At 38.7% G+C, this 20,704-nt stretch overlaps 1 protein-coding gene across 1 annotated transcript in view; it reads right to left on the bottom strand.

Annotated features, from left to right (window-relative positions):
• The window catches only part of LRP2 (LDL receptor related protein 2), a 197,737-nt gene that overhangs the window by 74,255 nt on the left and 102,778 nt on the right, over positions 1-20,704 (bottom strand). The window contains exons 25-34 of the mRNA XM_082689243.1: positions 19,770-20,147; positions 18,314-18,562; positions 16,727-16,938; positions 15,796-15,980; positions 14,546-14,774; positions 13,082-13,259; positions 10,896-11,021; positions 5,506-5,672; positions 4,282-4,425; positions 102-211 (exon numbers count right to left, since the gene is read on the bottom strand). Coding sequence (XP_082545369.1) covers positions 102-211; positions 4,282-4,425; positions 5,506-5,672; positions 10,896-11,021; positions 13,082-13,259; positions 14,546-14,774; positions 15,796-15,980; positions 16,727-16,938; positions 18,314-18,562; positions 19,770-20,147 — 1,978 coding nt within the window. The remainder of the gene's footprint in view (positions 1-101; positions 212-4,281; positions 4,426-5,505; positions 5,673-10,895; positions 11,022-13,081; positions 13,260-14,545; positions 14,775-15,795; positions 15,981-16,726; positions 16,939-18,313; positions 18,563-19,769; positions 20,148-20,704) is intronic.

Here is a 20,704-nt window from a genome sequence, read left to right as displayed (position 1 = left end):
ATCAGAAAAGGTCTTAACTTTGAAATCTTCCATTTTATCAGGCCATAATATTAACAAGAATGGTGCTGCATAGAAGATACGTGTCATTTATGAACACTCACCCATTAGCAGGATCAACAGTTATGCCAACTGGACTACCAACTCCAAAACCTGTCCCATCATTGGTAATCAGTGTTTTTCTGTATCTGATATCTCCCTGCAGTTTCAAAACCTATAGCACAAAATCACTTATTAGAACTGAGTTTCATAAGGGGAAACAAAGAAAACTGAGATGAAGGAGAACTTACACAACAAATTCCAAAGCCCAATTAGAGATGAATGGGAGGGTTTGTGTGAGATTCAGATAATCCCTAATTGCATTTCAGGGCTATGAGGAAATCAGCTCAATAGAAAGTAAGAAAAGCAAAATCATCCCTTAAATTCCTATGTCAATTCACCTCAAGTTTCAGGAGAGGAAATTTATATGGATAAAAGAAGGATTCAAATGGGTAAACATGCAGACTCATCACCTGAGAGAAACTACAAAAATGTCTTCAGAAAAGGACACAGGAAAAAACTCTGGAAGAAACATAGGAGCCCCAGAGCTCTCCGGAATTCCAGTGACTTGGCACCCAATGGCCCATCATCGAAAATACAGTTGACCAACCAGTCCAAATTTATTCTGAGTGAAATCTGTGACAGGTTAACAGTCAAGTTAAAATGCAAGAGTTCAAATCCCTGACCATCTAGATCTGCCTGAGGCAAGTAAATTCACTTTTTTGAACTTAGTTTATTAGTAAAATGTGGACAATAATGGGATATTCTGCACAGAACTATGAGATAATACATGTAAAGCCTTAAACATGGCACCCAGTGTGTGTTTCCTATTTTTCTTATTGGTCCATTTACTGGACACTTATTATGTAGCAGGCATTATAGTAAGCATTGTTGGATTGAATCCTCACAATAATTCTGTGTGACAGATACCATATTATGAATGCCCATATTATATATGAAGAAACTATTATATATCATATATACTATATATTATTATATATGATGAAAGAGACCTTAAGTGGCTTTCTCAGTGTTATCTATTTTTAATTATTATCGCTGTAAATTGTGAAAACTAATGTTAGCAGAATCTTGAAACATCACAGAAAAATATGGGTTACTATATTACAAATACCTTCTTATAGGAATGAGGCTATTCTAATATGCACTTAAGACCATCAGAGAGGTAAGAGATTAGAAGATGTATGTTGATTGCTGACTGGCATTAAGGTTTTTCTATAAAGCTGCTTTTTAATGCAAATAGATTATTTGTGGATCAGTGTTTACATTTCTATCTCTGCCCTCTTTCTGTCTCTATATGTATTTTTAACTCCCTCCTCCTCCTCCTCATCCCCCCCCCCCCATACACACCTCTCTTTAATCCCTCACTCTTCTAAATTTTTCTCTCTCCTTCCTGGTATCTTTCTTTTTAATTTGCCTCTTTCTGTCAAAATTTCTCTACTTTTACTGGACTTAAGGATCTCTTTAAATTCAAAGGAAAGCTCTTTTTCCCTTTTTTTTTTGGCTTGTATCAAGTTCTCTCTCACACAACCATTCTGTATGCCTCATTCTCCAGCAACATAACTGCGTTTAGTGAATGGGCACACAGCTACCCCTAGTGGAAAACAATTTATTCAGTATTTCTCTTATTTTCAAATTTGAACTAAGTATGAGTTATTCTTATCCCGGAAGTTATTGGGTTCGTGTAAACAGTAAGCGAACACGATCTCTGCATCCTTACTCCATCTAACATTCCCCTGAGAGAGTCACTACTGACAACACCAGAGGAGAAAACCAATAAAAAACACTAAAAGTGCAATTTACCTCTGGATCATTGTTCTCATAGCTCCTCTGTGGCTATTCTGAACATACTGGTGGTTTGAGGGAAACCGGACTCTGTATTCACGGGCTACCTTAGTGTCCAGAAGTACTTTTAGTTACTGAGCCAGAACCCCATTTTACAGTATGGAACCAGAGGCTCAGAGAAGTAAAGGTAACTTGTCCAATGTCAAATAGCCCGGGAATGGAGGAAATACAGTGCTGTCCCCAGTCACAAAATGCATTTTTGTATCTTAAAGTCCTTATCAAGTGCTTCTCTCCGCATGGGAAGACTTTTCCTTACTTCTTCATTTAGCAGAGATCAGTATGCGTCATCTTTCAGGACACAGCTCCCTGGAAATTGGTTCTCCTGCCATTCTCCCGCCTCACACGTTTACCTCTTCCCCTAGTCACAGAACACTTTACAGTCACTGCTCATATTATACCTAACACACTGGAACAGAGCAATTTCTTTGCATGTCTGTCAGATGTGTGAACCACTTAAAGGAAGAAACAAGTATTTTATTCATCTTTGAAGATCCAGGACTAACCGTGGGACTGATCTCTGTTTAGTACTATGTGTTTAGGAAGTCAGTAAGCCAGACTCAAAGCAGGTGTTTGGAATCCAAAGCAAATTATCTTTCCTCCGTGCCTCACTGCATTTGGACACAATTACAGACTTTAGGCCTTACCAGTACTGCGTGCACACACACACACACACACACACACACACACACACACATACGTTCACACAGTATCCATCAGCTAGTGCCTTTTCATTGTACTTAATACTGATGGAGGAAACATGCTCCCTACTTTCGAAAACTATTTACAAAGCAAGAAACAAAAGACAGAGTAGGAACACATTGTCATTCAGAATGAAGATATGCTAAGATGTGAGTTTGGAATTAAGAGTTTTAGGCAGTCAATCGTGCCTGTCTTTTGATGGGAGAGTGACACTTGTAGTTGAGGTTATGAAAAAATGTATTTTGTCACTATCAAAGGGGGCTACAGCAGGCTGGACTGCTGGAATTGTCCTTTTTAACAAGGCAAACTCAAAACACCTCCTGGGAATCAGGGCAGGGAAGCTAACTGTTGAAGCCAGTTTCTCAAATTATGTAAAATTCAGGCTTTTATCTAAACAACAAAAGGCTTGAACCAGATGAATCTCCAAGATCGCCCTCATGTTAAGAGCTTAGGTTAGCATTTGTACATATTTCAAATGTCCCTCTAATTGTGAATGTGCACTACCCTTACCTGCCCTCAGGAATGCTGTGATAATTTACCGAGATCCTGTTTGTAGAAGACCGTTGTAAACTAAAAGCATGGTTCTGACCGTCAAATAAGCACTTCCCCTGTCCAATCTGTGCTGACTTACCCACTTGACTGTTAGAAGCCTTCCTCACCTTCATTCGGCATCTGTCTTTCTGAATACTCCACAGAGAACCAGCTAAGCAGGTGGTGCCTCACCCTGAGCTGTGAACTGTCACTCTGCACATCCTCACTAACTGCCCCGCTCACAAGACCCTCCCCTTGCTTTAGAAATTTTCACTTTCAAATTATTATGAACTAATAATCCCTTACAGGAAAGTCGGGGCGGCTCAGTCAGTTAAGTGTCTGCCTTCAGCTCAGGTCATGATCCCAGGGTCCTGGGATGGAGCCCTGTGTTGGGCTCCCTGCTCAGCAGGGAGCCTGCTTCCCTCTCTCCCTCTGCAGCTCCCCCTGCTTGTGCTCTCTCTCTCTCTCTGACAAATAAATAAATAAAAATCTTTAATAATCCCTCATATATTTTAACCTTGTCCCAGAATGGAGCAAACCAATACTAGTTGAGTTACCTCTGATTTACTTCATGTGATTGTATACCAGTACCCCATCTAAAATTTCTTCTGGGAATTAAAGTAAAAAGAATACTTATCACATCGAGGAAAGTATCAAAGGAATTAGAATCAAGTTTCTACTTTCTGTTTCACTGTTAGAAAAACTGTATGGAGCCATAGAAAGATTTCCATCTTAGAATAGAAGTAACCTATAAATTTGGTTTGTCCTGAAATACGTTACAGACTTGGTGAGGAAAGATAGGGAAAATTTCCAGCCTACTCTATTCTTTCATACTTAATGCTGAAATCCTTATGTAATTTTTTCATTTATCTTTTTATATATTTTTATAGATCATCTAAAATCCTTTTATATGAACAAGCTAATATTGATGCTTAGGAGGAAAATAAAGTAAGGCAGTAGAAAGTTCCAAATAATTTATTTCTAAGGTGGTTTTATTCTTTCACTTCTAAATCTGATAGTTCATACTGATAAACTCCTCCCTTTCGCCTCTGCTGAAAAATAAGTTCAAAATCTAGGAAAATATTTCTTGTGAACAGATTTTAGATGCATCAAAAACCAGTGTTCCTGTAAACAGTATTATGGAATCATTACCTCAATTGATGAAGTTCCAGAACTGGTGTAATATAAGTTTTTTGATATCCAATCTAAGGCCAGGCTCATGGAAGGCCCCGCCCTAGATAGAGAAACCAATATTGTCCTGTTGGTACCATCTGTCTTCACTCTTTGAATTACACCCTAGAAAGAAAGATGAAGAGAAGTGAGCTGTTTCAAGCCCACAGTTTCTATATGGAGGCACTTTCTTCACTGTGGTTACTGCTGGCTGCCATGTTTCTTGAACACTCCTCACATCTGGAGACAAGGCAAAGGTTCAGCACCATTGAGCGGGCACATACTGTATAATGCTAACTAACATCAGCAATACTTTGAAAACACTGATTTTTAAGTGTGTCTGAGGACTGTTCAAGTATCATCATTTAGGCTGCCTCCTGAGACTGGCTACAGAGATTCATTTCTTAACTATCACAGACCAGAGGCATAAAAATGTCATAAAAATAACCCAAGTCATAGGTGAAAATCAGGAGGCTAAAACAGCCATAAAAGCCCATTTTATTTACATAGAGGAGAGAAGCATCAAACAAAAAGATCTTCCCTCTAAAGATCTTGATGGTCTTGATCTAAAGATCTTCTCCTCTAAAGGGTGAGTTCCCACAGGAAGGGAACTGAGGAATGTTTTTTTAATCCTGGAGGCAAATATGCTGATGAAGACCCCAGCATCAAATGTTTTGCTGGAATTTCCTCAGGAAACTATTGCTTTTTGTCTTGTTATGATCGTTTTTATGACTGTCTAAGATCTTCTACTATGTTAAGCTTCCCAAAAGTAAGCCTTGTTATGATCATTTTTATGATCGTCTAATATCTTCTACTAGGTTAAGCTTCCCAAGAGCAAGCCTTGTTGCTCCTTCTTTTCGGTGTGTATTCCACAGCAGCAAGTCATTAGTTCAGCGCAGAGCAAAGAGTAGGCACTTAATACTTGCTGGATGAATAAATAACATCTAATAGCTTAAATATGCTTATTATCTGACTGCTCCAGGCCAGCCTCCTTTGTACATTATTCACCAAAATAAACCTTGTGGCACTATGTGTTAATTAACTGAATTTAAATCAAGTAATTTTTTTAAAAAAACTGAGTGGTAAATTAATTTCTGAACCACTTCCCTTTATCCACCCAACAAATGTTTGCTTTTAAGAAGGCATCGGTGCAGGGAGACTCTTCCAAGAACCAGTTATACACTTTCAATGTTATTCAAAACTTACTGAATTCTCAATCCAATAGATGAACTGCTCTGAGTCATCAAACTCAACATCGTAACCGTTTATCACCCCTGATATGGGGACCATAGCATCGTTGCTCTTCACTTCGGGGTTAAGGGAGATTCCAAAAATTATACTGTTTCTCATGACTATTAAGAAAGGCTGATCATCTGTGAAAACAGAAAAATAATTATCAAAATTATACCCCACTATTCCCAGACATGTAGAGTAATGGAAGGCAGTGGATTGTTATCACCTCCTAGGATAAAATGCTCTTGCAGTTTTGCAGCAGTAAATATCATACATGGTACACATTTCATCAGACAACCCAGGCCTTGGATTGGGTGTTTCAGCAGGTTTCCCTGGCACCAGACCTCCAATTCTACATATAGTGCTCCTGGACTTCCCCCCACAAGGCAGGTCGGTATTTCCCTTACTCTTCGTGAAGCCCTTGCTTACATGGATAAAGCATCTGCTTTTATTAAGCATCACAGGGAACACACAGACAAACCTAATACCCAATAACTCAAGAAAAGGATTTTGAAAAAAAGTCAAAGAAAACATATGGACTATTATTGCTGAATGGCAAGTTATTAGTTTTAATATTATCAAGTGTAGCTTAGTGTTTATTAGAGACTTTACTAAATAAATCCAATGTATTATCTCTCCAAATGTTCTCTGATCAGCAGCTGTCTTCTGCGCTTGATTCTAACTCCCAAAAAAGTTGTAACTATGTCTGATTTACTCACTGTTATGTCCCTAAACCTGGCATGTAATAGTTGCCAAATAAGTATCTGCTAACCAAATGAAAGAACCATAAATGGATAAACAGATGGAAGCATAAATGAATATGTAAACAGTATCTTCTGAAGTCCTCAAAGGTATCTGTACATTGCAACTTAAACATCCTCATAGTGTCTTATTCTAACTATCAGTTCACTTTATCTCCTTAACAGGAAGTAAGAGGTCTTTTTTCAAAGATAACCTTTATCCCATCTGTAGTCCTTTTAGCAAAAAAATCTAAATCGATGAAATTCAAGAGTGGGGTTTTATTTATGACTATTTCAGAAAAGGAAAACTGCAACTTGAGTTTTGTGGTATGAAAACATCTACATGAGCATATCACATATTAAGTAAAATTAAAATGATTAATCACTGCATAATTTTCACCTGCTAAAAATGATGGTTTCATTATTTTAATAATCTGGAAAGTTTTAGCTCTTCAAAGGGATTATTTTGGCTCTTTACTTATTTTAACACCGCATTAGCTTTTCCTTGTTCCTGGCATTTCTATTACTAAAAATAACTTAGCATTTATTAACATAGTAAACATTTAAAGTAATATTGCAACCACTAACTATTATATTTTACAGCTATTATATATAGCTTTAGTCTTTCCCAATAAACCTGCAAAGTTGTTTTCAACCAAGGCCAAGGCAACTTGCAGGGGCTAACGGCCGTTTAACTCATAAGCCTGTCCTCTCTCAACTGCTCCACATTGCCTCTCTTCTGAACCAATGCAAAAGCCGTAATAATCGTCCCAGTTTATAGAGAATATGTGACACATACTATGCCCCAAATATTATTTCACTTAATTTATCTCCCTAAAGCCTCATAACCCTGTTTGTTGGGTCATAACACTTCCCCACACCCCAACTTTCAAAGGAGGCACAAAAAATAAAGCGATTTAACCAAAGTCACACAGCCAGATCTTCAGACTCCAGAACTTATGTTCCTAAGCACTACTCTGCAAAAAGTGCAGGCTGAGTATCAAATTATCACTCACTTCATTTAACTGCAGTAAGAAAGCTATATTAGGAGTTCCGATGTATTTGAAATTATATTGAGATATTCATTATACATTATAAGTGTTCATTTGTTCAGTAAAAACAAGAAATATTCCCCAATTATCACAGGGAAAATTTTAAATTTTACTTACTCAGAACTTAATACTGCTCTTGTAAATATGTAATTTTCCTTCTGTTTAACTGGAGGATTCTCAACCAGAGCACCTAAAAACTGCATTTCTCATCCATCAAACATGGGCCTTCTTGATTCCTCCAAGCAGCTCCTCTCTAGCCCTACCCAGATCTACTCCTTTGGCCACTACTCCTTCACAAGGCTGTGTCTCGGGCCCCTTGATCTGATGGCTGCTGCTGGATTTGAGAGGACTGACCACTTGGGAATATTTATGGGCCATGCACCACAGGGGGAGTGTCATTCAAAGCTGTGCTGTCAGGAAGCGTGAGAGTCAAGGTGAAGGGTGATGCCAGGGAAGAGCTAGACAGGACTGACCACTGAGACAAGTGGCATGGGGCGGGGGGTGTAAAAAGTACTCAGTGGTAAAGGAAAAAGGGGAGTGATTTTATGACATTACACAGCTATAAAGGAGCAAATGGGTCAAAATACAGAACTGAAGGAGAAAAAATGGTTACTAAAGGGCTTGTCATTCACTCAGCATTTACTCAGTGCTGCCATGTGCCACAGGCAATGAGTACCTATCAGGTGGACTAAATCCTCAAGGAACTTAAGAGTCTACAAAACAAGGGAAAGTACATGGACGCTTATGAGTCCCAATGAAGGAATATGCATAGACTGGGCTTGAATGGGAAGGACTTCAGGAGGAAGTGACATTTAAGCCATCCTAGGACAGCATGTCTCAGTCTTTTGGGTTTGTTTTTTAAGATTTTTATTTATTTATTAGAGAGGGAGAGAGCACGAGAAGGTGGAGAGACAGAGGAAGAAGCAGTGAGGGAGAAGCAGGCTCCCTGCTTAGCAGGATAGCCTGGTGCAGGGCTCAATCCTGGAATTCCAGGATCATAACCTGAGCCAAAGGCAGACACTCAACCAACGAAGACACCCAGGTGCACCTGTCTGTCTTTTGAAATAAAAAATCATTTCTTCATTTTTATTCTTTATGTCATGATCCCATTATGATTAATATTAGCAGAGCAGAGAAGCAGAGACAGCAGTCAGAAACAGGAAATTGATGATGTAATTGGAAATTGATGATGTAATTGGAAAGCAACATTTATTTCTCCGTAACCAGGTCCTCCTTAATTAACTCAGACCTTGCACTAACTGATCAGTGCCTGCAAACTTTCCAACAGTGTGCGCAGGCAATGTTTTCTTCTTACATTGCATATAATCACTGAAAAAACTTCCCTGTGTCCTTCAGTCTGAGCCAGAAACCTCTTTTGGATTTCAGGTTGTTTATTGTAGAGGATGCTGGGAGATGTTTTGGTTTGCTTTTTGTTTATTTTTTGGTCTTTTGCCATTGCAGAGAACATATTTTCTAAAGAATAAAAAGCTATTTCATGCAGAGACACTTCTCAGTTTTTAATTTTATAACATAGAATCGGAAAAAATAGAAATACATCGTAATTCCCTTGCTGAACTGTAACCACTATTGATGTTCATGTCTGTTGTTTTCCAAACTTTTTATTTTTTTTTAAGATTTTATTTATTTTATTTAGAGAGAAAGAGAGAGCACATGCTGGGGGAGAGGTTGGAGCAGAGGGAAAGGGAGAGAGAGAGAATCTCAAGCAGAGTCCATGCTGAGTGTAGAACCCGATGTAGGGCCCAATACCACAACCCTGATATCCTGATCAGAGTCGAAATCAAGAGTCCAACGCCAAACCGACTGAGCCACCTAAGCGCTCCTTCCAGACCTTTTCAATGCGTTTTTTTCCTATGGCCAATACTGAACAGTATCTACTTTTTCACTTAACCTTATCCATGAGCGGTTCCAAAGATATTCTAGACACTTAGTAAGCAATATTTTAAAAGTTATTTAACCTGTAAATCAAGAAAAATGTTCTTATCAAGTCTTCTAAGCTTATTATTGAAAAAAAAAAAAAGTGGAACTCTTTTTTAGTTAACATATATTGGCATTAAGTTACCCAACTGGTGCTCAGAAATCACCTGAGAAATACCCCCAAAAATTCCACTTCAGTAAAGTCAGTCCATGGAAAACAACCAGTGCAATTATTTAAGAAACAACAAAAGCTACTATTTAGATATCAATCACCATCAGATAGTATTATTGATTACACGAATCCCTAATGCACAGTTCAACAATCTTTGCGGGGTGAAAGAATGCTTTGTATCCAAAATGTCTATAGCCCCAGTTTAATCTTCTTGCTGAAAGACTCAGAGGACACACTAAATTGAACAATGTCAACAAGGATTAGGTGCATAATAAGTCTCTGGAGAAAAACAGCAAATGCCAATCCCTTTGTAAGCATTACCAATAATTAAAATCTTTCATCATGAAAGTATCATTGCAAAATATTATATCCTGATGGAATTCGATTTTCAGTAAGCCTCCATCTGCAAAATCTGAAAACACCATTAATTTCCTGGACTCGGCATGAATTTTCCACTTGAAAACTAACTTCCCTCTAGACTAGGATTCTACTTTCTCTCAGTTTAAGAATTTTTTTATCATTAAATATTTAACTTCTCTGCAACCATTTCTGTCAGTACCAAAAACACAGTCACTTCTCTGAGAAAAGAAAAGAACTGGAACTTAGATAACTCTCTAGATTTTTGACCAAAAGGTGAATGATTTTTTATTATACATCTAGTACATAATCCAGCAGAAATCTCTTCAGTGGACTGACTCTCTCTTTCCCTTTTGTTCTTACTCCCTGAAGAACTTTAGTATAATTCTCCACATACATTTCTAAAAATATCTAGAGTGAAACAAAATTAAATTGCTCCAAGAGTCGCTTACAGTCTATTACAAAAAGAAAATTTTCATTTTTAAAATACCAGATATTAATTACTGAAATTGGTGTCAGAAGACTCACACTGAAACACTCCTATTGTTAACAATAAAAATAAGATAAGGAACTTGAAAAATAAAGCCATACACAAGTGTCAAGAATTTTTACTCCCCACCCCCCCTCAGAGTGCCCGGGTGGCTCAGTGGGTTAAAGCCTCTGCCTTTGGCTCAGGTCATGATTTCAGAGTCCTTGGATTGAGCCCCGCATCGGGCTCTCTGCTCAGCGGGGAGCCTGCTTTCCCCTCTCTCTCTGCCTGCCTCTCTGCCTACTTGTGATCTCTGTCATATAAATAAGTAATTTTTTTTTTAAATGTTACTTCTTAGGCACAGAATCTGGAACTTCCTATCTTCACAGCTTGCCTACCTGTAACCAGGTAAGACAAAATATGAGGTTAAAGATTGCTGAAGTACATGCGTACATTATGAGCTTCACATACAGAAACCATATTACAGCTGAGGGGCTCACCTCAATCACCCCAGAGAGCACGTGCTCCAGACATTCGCTGCACGGAAGGGAACACAGCCCACATTCCATTAGCAAGTGGATTAGAGCTGACACCACTTTGTTAGACTACGGTGGGCTCCCCTTTCAGGCATACTGTACCTTTCAAGCAAGTCACAGAATCATGAGAAAGAATCCAACCGGAAGGACAAGCACAGGAATAAAGGTGTGGCCCATGGGAAAGCAGGCACAGATGACTGCAGGAGGTAAAAGCACATGAATTTTCACCTGTAACAGAAAAAGGAAAGACAAAAACATTGGTGAATCGAAGACCTCTCACATTAAGTGCACAGAATGAATGGATAAAGGAAATGTGGTACACACACACACTATTGGTATCATTCAGCCATAAACAAGAAGAAACTCTTGCTGTTTGCAACAACACGATGGACCTTGGAAGCATTACACTACGTGAAATCAGAGAGAAAGACAAATACTACATGATCTCAGTGGTATGTGAAATTTAAGAAAAACCAAATTCTTAGAGACAACAGACTGGCGGTTGCCAGCTGCATGCAGTAGGCAGTGGGAAACATGGGGGGAGGTGGTCTAAAGTGAAAACTTCCAATTACAAAGATCAGTAAGTCCTAGGATGTAATATACAGTATGATGACTATAGTTAACAATGCTGATTATCTATTTGAAGGTAGTTAAGAGGGTAGATCTTAAAAATTATCATACACCCAAAAATTTTGTAACTTCATATAATGGGAGACAATAAACTTATTGTCATGATCATTTCATAATATATACAGATATCAAATCATGTTGTAAACCTAAAAATACAACCTCGTATGTCAAATTTCTCTCAATTAAAATAAATGAATACATTTTTTAAATGTGCACACAGTCATGCTGTTACTGTCCTCCCAGAGACCTCCAGTGGAGATACCCCTGTTGGTTTGGGTTATTTTTTTCCCATGTTCCCTAGCATTGTGCTTTTAACACAAAATTGGGAAGAGGGGGGAATGACTTGCCCAAGGTCACAGATCAATCCTGTCTATAACCAGATTATGAACAAACAGCCACTGAGTAGCCCAGAGCTTAGTAATAGATACATGATGCCAAATACTACATGTCTCTTTGCCTGAGCTAAGAGAGATCTTTTTACATTAAATGAAACTGACATGCACGTTCCCTTTGTGACCTTGACATTTACCCACTGTCGTCCAAGTTTTGGTTAGATAGTCATCTTTTATTCCTCTATTGATGACATGTTTGTGTGTCTCTGTTTTTAAAAAATAAGGGATCCTGTGTGCATCCCCAACTCACAGAATGTTCTCTGGATCCTCTGTGTCCTTATTACATATAATGCGTTAGATTCATTCACTCAAAAAAATGTTCACTATGTTCCAAACACCATTCTAAGCACTGAGAACACTGTAAACATACAGCTGATATTCTAACAAAGGAGACAGGACTAAACTCATAAATGATGTGATTTCAAGATGTGTAGGTGAAGAGCAGAAGCATTATGAGAGAGGCACGCTATTTTGGATGTAGGGCAGCCAAGGGCCACCAAGGAGTATTTGAGAGAATCCAAAATGACCCTGAAGGAAGAACTCAAGCAGAAGTCTGGAAGAGGGGTGTTCCAGGTAGTAGAAAGAACTGGTACAGAAGTTCAGTGTAGGAAGCAGCCTGGTATGCTTTGGGACCAAAATGAAGTACAGCGTGGAAAGAGTAAAAGGAAGAAGAGACAAGGAAGAAAAAGGGCCAGATTCTGAGACATGATGAGAAAGTACTACAGGGAGGGTTTCTTGTTTGTTTTTCTAAGAGAGAAGATTAAGTGAGGATTAAGCAACTTATCCCTCTTCCCACCAAAAGAACACTACCAATGCCAAATGTGTAAGTCACCCCCAGCCATGCACACCCTACGTCTAGGATGACTTGGGGAAGCCGCAGCACGGAACCCTCAGGACACCGGTGCCATAATAAACAAGTCCTAAGAATAAGCTGCTCCAAACCACAGACTGGTAGCAAGAAAAGGATCGAAGAGACTATCTGGTCTGTGTTCCAGTTGTCGGCCAAGGAAATGGGGATTCTGAGACCGTCCCAGAGACAGACGCCAACTGCTGAATAAAAGGACACAATTTCAAGTCACTGTTGTTACACGCAAGATTTTTGTCTACCACAGTAAATGAAAGTAATGGAAAGCTTAGGACTGGGGTGGTTGGTGAAGAGGAAAGGAAAATGTATTGCTCAAAAAGGTCTGCAACACTGTACACTCAGCATTCCCTGCACACGTGTTTTCCAAGCTAGTCCCAGGCATATGTCTCTATACCACTTACCCTCTGGTTGTTTCACAGGATGGACTGCAACAACCCCAAGGGGCTGCTGAGCAGTATGAATTATGACTGACTGGTTCCCACCATGCCACTTATTGGCTCGAATCACCTGGTAAGTTGAACGGTCAGTCCAGTACACGGAATCTTCGAAGAGAGTGAGGGCATAGGGATGTCGCAGAATCTGTGAAGCCAGAGAGAACAATGAGACTTCACCCAGAAATAAAAAACAAGGTGACTAATATACAAAAGGAAAAGGGTATCTGTCCAAGAAGATGGTTTCCTTTAGCATTTAATTATTTAATAAAGACATGGGGAAGCCATTGTGCAAGAGACATAAAAAAATGCACTGCTTGACCTATATATATATCCCATTGTATTATATCCCATTGTATTACTCAAAACTGTTTCACCTGTGTGTGTCATTTAGTCTTCCCTTTTACTCTGGTAATTACTCTGGGCATCCAATTTACGAACAAAAGCAACATTTTAGTCTAAAAATAAGTAAGATGACTTATCAGGATCTCCTACTCCCAAGCCTCAGCCCCCAGCCCATTATCACCACTGTTTATCCAGTGCTATCTCTGCCAGTCACAGATTCACATAAATCTGATAGTAGATGCCTATTCTCTGAAGGTAGGGAGGCCCTGCCAGGGTCTCCTAAGGCAACAGAACTATCAACAGTGACAACTGTATTATTTTTTATTACTTTTTTAGACTTATTTATTTTAGAGACAGAAACAGCATGATCAGGGGAAGGGGCAGTGGGAAAGGGGAGAGAGAAACCCAAACAGACTCATGGTGAGCACAGATCCCAATGTGGGCCTAGATCTCAGGACCCTGAGATCATGACCTGAGCTGAATCAAGAGTCAGACCTTAATTATCTAAACCATCCAGGCACTCCAACAATGACAATTTTAAATAGAAGTCCGGAACAGCTCTTTGGTAAAATACATGTTTTCTGTATTTTCCCATTTAACTTGTGAAAGTAAATTCACTGGCATTTTCTGAATAAAAATTGATCAACATTCAGAATTGTCTAATCAGTAAGTTGTGCACCTGAAACCAATATCGCATTGTGTAACAATTATACTCCAATGAAAGATATGAAATATGTAACAGGTTAAGAATTAATTGAAGAATTTAAATATGAAATTATTAATTTTTGCTTAACACACTTATCTAAACCGTAGAAGCAACAGATCAGCATCTACAGGTCAACTAAATCACACAAACAATTAATCCTTCCTGGACATGGTACAATCTGACCATGAACTGGAATGAAAATATTTATTTTCTGTTGGTAAGAAAATATGGATAAGCCCTGACTCCTGTTGACAGTCCCCGGATTGACCTGGTAATGTCTAAAACACAATAATTCATTTCTTAGTTTTCTTATTACTGTATGTGCTTTCGACTAAGCTACTCTTATGGGTTTGTAAGTTTAGTCTTCCTCTGTGTCAACTTACCAAATCACTGGCTATCACCTGCCTGCGATGCTGTCCATTATAATCACAATAGTCTATGTAATCAAGATAGGCATCCATAAAGTAGAGCAGTCTGTTGGGGTAGTCAATAGTTATGCCACTGGGCCAGAAAATCTTGTCCTGGACAATAACAGTGCGCAGATTGCCATCCATGCCGGCTCGCTCGATACGGGGTTGGTGGCCCCAGTCAGACCAGAACATCAAGTGGTCACTGCAAATGAAATTTGTTACCAACTGGAAAGGATATTATTTCAATCTGGAAAATAACTGCCACTTTAAGTAAGACAAAGTCATCATTATGTGCTGCTTAAAATAAATCATCTCCAGTTGAGAAAGTCTGTACAGAGTGTATGACTTCCTCTCAGTGTCCCCAAGTAAAACTGTGATCATAATGCAGTCATAAGCCATCTGGGGGTTTCTATAATGTTCATAAAACATGCAGAACATTATGACAATGAAATGTCTCAATGTCTATTCATGTTTCTGTATAATCCACAAATAGCTGATCTATAAACATCCATCTAGCCTTGTTTATCTATGCTGTCATTTTTTAAGATAAGAGAGTCACTTGTTCATCGTCAGAGATCCATCTTAAATTTCACTGGTGTGTAATACTTCACAATACCTAGAAGTCATCATTGCCATCGAGTATCATCTGCCTAACTCACAATTCTACTGAAGAGAATCTAAGTTAGAGAATCTGAAGTAAATTCAAGGAAGGAAGCCATCCAAGGTTTCAAAGCACATGGGAGAATTTCTCCTTCCCATTGTTTGACCAGCAGGCAAACTCTTTCCTCCCTATATGACCTAAAAGGGAACTCTAATAACATAAAACTAAAGCAGGAAAATCTTGCTTTTTGTTGTTGCTGTTGTGTAACAATGAGATATCAAAGTTATAAACTGGCCCATCTATGGGATACTATTATATGCATTCATTGGAGACCTAATTATATAATTCTGTAACAATCGGTTCAATAATTGTATCACCAAGCTAATGAATCCATGTGTTCTTCAAGTGAACAACCAATCGCTCTTATGATTTATGAAGAAGACTAAAGGAAGGATACCAATTAACCCTTGGATGGTTACCATTTCTACAGAGATGTTTAAACAAGGCTGCATTTCAAATGTTGAGGTATGCATGTCAGCCACATCAGGTTACTACTGTTTTTCCCTCATAATCATGTCACAGCAGTATCATTAAAAAAGAAAAAAGAAAAAAAAAGCCTTACCCAATTCTGGGATCTAATGCTAGTCCCCTTGGATTTGATACATTCTTACTGATCAGCACGGTCCTGTGGCTACCATCCAGTTTAGATACTTCAATTGTTTCCAGAGCAAAGTCTGTCCAGTAAAGATTGCGACCTACCCAATCTACCACAATACTTTCAGCCATAGTGACACCACTGTTAAGTATCTAAAGACAAAAATGAATACAAAGTGAATTCTAAAGATAATAGATACAAATGTTGAAATTATATGAAAATCTACAATAAGACACTGAACTCATATGATTGCTTATGACAATGAGAAAATTTTGTCTTCCAGGTAGCTAACCACCAAATCAACAGTAGGGCTTTCCAAGAAAAATATACTACATTTAGTAGGATTGAATACTCTAGGATACTTCTACTGCTTAAACCTTCTGCATTTAAACAAAAGCTCTATCCATTCGCTAAACTGGCAAATCTATGAAACTTTATAATGTTCACATGCCAAAATAATCTCCTTACTGATTAAATGCCAACAATTACAAAATTAAGTCCTACAGGGCTGAGGAAACACAACCATCAAGTGTTAAGAAACAAACTGTGGGAGATGGATCGAGAAACATAACCAGACTAAAACTAAGAAAAAGCAACCACTAACTCCCACATATTTTCCTTTGCTCTCATCGACTATGGGGGAAAAAATTGTGAAGTCTCAGGATCATGTGACCTGGAATTCAGAATCACAGATCTGCCTTTGGAGGCCACATTCTTTTCTAAAATATCCGTATATATTGGGAGTTATGAACATCCAGGCCTTTGGGGTGCAATACAGCCCAGAGGGGAATAGGAGAGCTACCCAGGATGAGATAGGACCTGTTTTCCTGGGTGAGTAAGAGTAACAGACCCAAGATAGGGGGCTAGTCAGGCTGAAGATCAGCAGAAATGTACTTACTAATCTTCTGTCTGTTCCATTCTGTAACGCACTCCAGATTTGACCCTGACTTCCGTCAGACCAAAAGACACGACCACTGACTGAATCAAAATCAAGAGCTACAATGTGAAAACCATTCTGGACAATTGAATAGATACTGTGAACGTGGGAGGTGATATTGTCAGCAATAATCTGGCTCTGACTTGCCACAAGCAGCAACAGGCTTTCAGATCCTGCCCAAGAAGAAGATGAAAAATGTCAATGAATGTGGGAGAAACCACCACAATTAAAACACCTCTTAGGATTTTATGCTTAGCGAATTAAGTCATCGGAGAAAGACAACTATCAAATGATCTTCCTGATAGGAGGAATTTGAGAGGCAACGAGGAGGGTCTGGGGGGTAGGAAAAGAATAAATGAAACGAGATGGGATCAGGAGGGAGACAAACCGTAAGTGACTCTTAATCTCACAAAACAAACTGAGGGTTGCAGGAGATGGGGTGGGGGACAGGGAGAGGGTGGTGGGGTTATGGACATTGGGGAGGGTATGTGCTATGGTGAGTGCTGTGAAGTGTGTAAACCTGGCAATTCACAGACCTGTACCCTGGGGCTAATAATACATTATGTGTTTATATAAAATTTAAAAATTTAAAAAAAAAAACATCTCCTAAATATTTGATGCAATACTTTTGATAACAGAAGGAAGACTTAACTCCAACCTATAGTACTAGGAAAAACAAAGAGAAGTCCCTATAAAAATAATTTATTCATTTCATGTTTATCTTAATAGCTGATTTCCACGAGTATTTAATATAAGCTTTTTCCAAAATAGCTTTCTTCCTTGCATAATTATACTGCAATGTTTGTCTCACTATCAATCTGGAACGAACTATCCTTGCATTTTTCCCGGTTATTATTTGTTATTTTTGTACTTACTTTTGAATATTATCTTCCCTTCTGGAATGCAGGCTTCCTAACAACAGGAATTAATTCTTAAAATATTTTTGTTTTGCCTGAGGCACTGAGCTGTAGCAGAGACTTTTAATTATCTCTCAATATCCCCTCTCTACTTCTTTTTTGGTAATGAATGACGCCAAGTTTTAGCAGGGCACACAGCCGTTACCCCTAACTTTATCCCCTGGACTGTCTACCATCCACATTCCTACTTGAAAAAGAAAGGAACCATCTATTTTTTTCTTACTTCTTTATTTGGTCCCTTTTGAAGCAGTCAAATCAATAGCTTCACACATACTAAAATCAATTTCACATCATAGAAACTGAATTAATACTGGTTGAACTGACTCATGTGATATAGACATCATTTTTAAAAAATACAAAAACCATTGATAGTACTTTAAATAATAGAAAAATCATCTACCTACTTATGTTTAAACTTCCATTTTCCAAAATATGCCAAGATCTTTATGAGTATTAACTTATTTAATCCTCATAATAAACTGAGGTTTAAAGAGGTTACATAACCCATCTAATATTCAAGTCCATTTGACTCCCAACACTGTTAAACACCAGCCCGCAACATTTGATCTTAAATTCTGGAGTGTGCTGTTATACTGGCTGGACTTAGTTCACTTTCAAGTTCAGTCATTACCTGTAATTTTGCAAGTCCTTCTGTCAGTGTCTAATGTGTATTTATCATCACACCAGCACCGGAAAGAACCTCTTGTATTGAAACAATGCTGGCTACAAAAGCCTGGGACATCACATTCATCTATGTCTTCACAGGTCTTAGAATCGTTGGCAAGAAGGTATCCTGATGGACACAGGCACTGAGCCCCAAAGGGGCCCTGAATGCACTGATGAGTACAACCACCATTGGAATCTGAGCAGCTATCCTGGTCTAGAATAAAGAGAATCACAAAGGAGAAAAGTCAGGAATCTTTGCTTTTTTGGTTTAGTCTATTGTAACATTTGTCATACAGCCTGCTGACACCTTCAACACAATACCCAGGTAAGAACTAAGAAAAGCACTCACTTGGATAAGTCCCATAGGCTCATCAGTATCTGCTCTAATTTGCTCAAGGACTTACTGTGCTTCACAATTACTAGACTTAAACCATTTTCTTCACTAAACCCTCTATTATAACTCCATTTGGTGCAGTGAGACAATCTTGGGAAAATCTTGCTAGCATCAAGAAACAGAACCGTCATTGATAAAGCATGCAAAGAGACTTAAATTATTTCCCACTTGCTTCCTGAGGTTCTTCTACCTACAGAGAAATGGAAGGTAAGACTTTGACATTCAAGAGCAAGAGCTCAGAGATCTATGAAAGTGAATAAATGGAAAAGGGAAAGGCAGTTGGAACACTAGAGGGCACAGATCCACCAGGTAGCCACCATTGCTTCCTTTCCTGGCCAAAACAGCAATGCCTGAAGCCACCCGAACAGTCAATCTTATGCCTGGGATGCAAATGCCCTCCATTGTCATGTGTATACTCTAAAGTTATTTTTCAGAGTCCTGATATGAAACACGCTCTAGAGGGAGAAGTTAGTCAAAATGATTAGAATATCTTCAGCACAAACGTAACTCATTTAAAATCATAGGAATCTAAATATTTTGCAATCATACCTGGCCAGGGTTCATCTGAGAGTGAGCATTGATTAAAAAGGAAAGAAAGAAAGGACAGCAATTAGGATCACATGCCAATCACAGGATTTTAATCACAGCAAACACAAATCCCCGAACTTCATTTGTTTTGTGGCAAGTTGTGATTGAAATTAGAAAATATTAAAGTTAGAAAACCTTAGGACCACAGTCCGAAAAAAATTTTTTTTTTAATTTGACAATCTAATGGCCTCATTTGGTCTCATTTTTTAAAAAATTAAGTAAAAACACAGAACCAAGTGCAAAGGATTTAATGAGAAATAGCAGCCAGTGGTGATTTATTTGAATTCCATGATGCTTATCCTACACAGATTTGAACTCATAGAGGAACTGAAATCCCTTCCTTAAAGGTATATGGTGACTGAGACAACGGTGATGGCCAACAGGCCACTGTGCGCTCAGAATGAATTTATGGCCATTAAACTGTGGTCAGGAAACTTACTGCATAGTGGGGATTCATCTGTCCCTTGGGGGCAGTCAAAGACGCCATCACACACTGCACTCAGATTCACACAGATGTTATGGTCAGGGCAATGCCACTGCCAACTGGGACAGTGAAAGGCCTGAGTGGGGCAGTCCTTCTCATCACTCATATCCCTGCAGTCATTGTCCCCATCACAGAGCCAATCTCTGAGGATGCAGTTTCCATTGTCACACAGGAAGTGAGAAGGAGGACAGGTCCTGGGGGGACAGCCATGGTGCTCATCAGATCCAGAGATGCAGTCTTGGTGCCCATCACACTCCCAGCTCTTCGGGATGCAGACACCATCTGCTTGGCACTGAAATTCATCTGGGTGGCACATCCCAGGAGGCCTAGTTGCTAAGAGAAATGCAACGGGGAGACGGGCTTGTGAATGCAGTGAATTCATAATCCTTTTTATAGAATTCCTAGATTCAGAGGGAATGATTTTGGATCAATGGTAGGTTTATGATAATGACTATGACAAGTTAAAACAGCAAAGTCTCAAATGATACAGGGTTTTCAAACACTGTGGTAAAGAGAAATCTTTATGTGTCTGAGAAGTTCCTGAGTCAAAATAAAATTCTGTTTCCTATGTTTTTAATGTTCATTCAATTACAGGTTAAATAAAATTTGTCTGCCTCTTTATTAAATAATCACCACTGCATTTCAATAGAGCTTAATTTGTTACTCTGAATTCATTGTTTAGTATCATATATTTCGATGTTATTAATTTACCCTCAAGCAACCTATACCCAATGAAACCAGCACAAATCATGTAAACAAAAGGTGACAGTAAATCCTTACTTCTTTGTAAACTTTCCACTATTCATTGAGCAATCCTGGAGAGATAAAAAGTTGCTTCCCTATCTCACTGGGGTAAACCCAAGCTTCCTCCCAGGGACCTTGTCAAGCAA

Source organism: Mustela nivalis, assembly GCF_964662115.1.
Source record: "Mustela nivalis genome assembly, chromosome: 11".
NCBI lineage: Eukaryota > Metazoa > Chordata > Mammalia > Carnivora > Mustelidae > Mustela > Mustela nivalis.
Note: the sequence above shows the minus strand (reverse complement) of the source record. Positions and strands in the feature narration are given on the sequence as shown.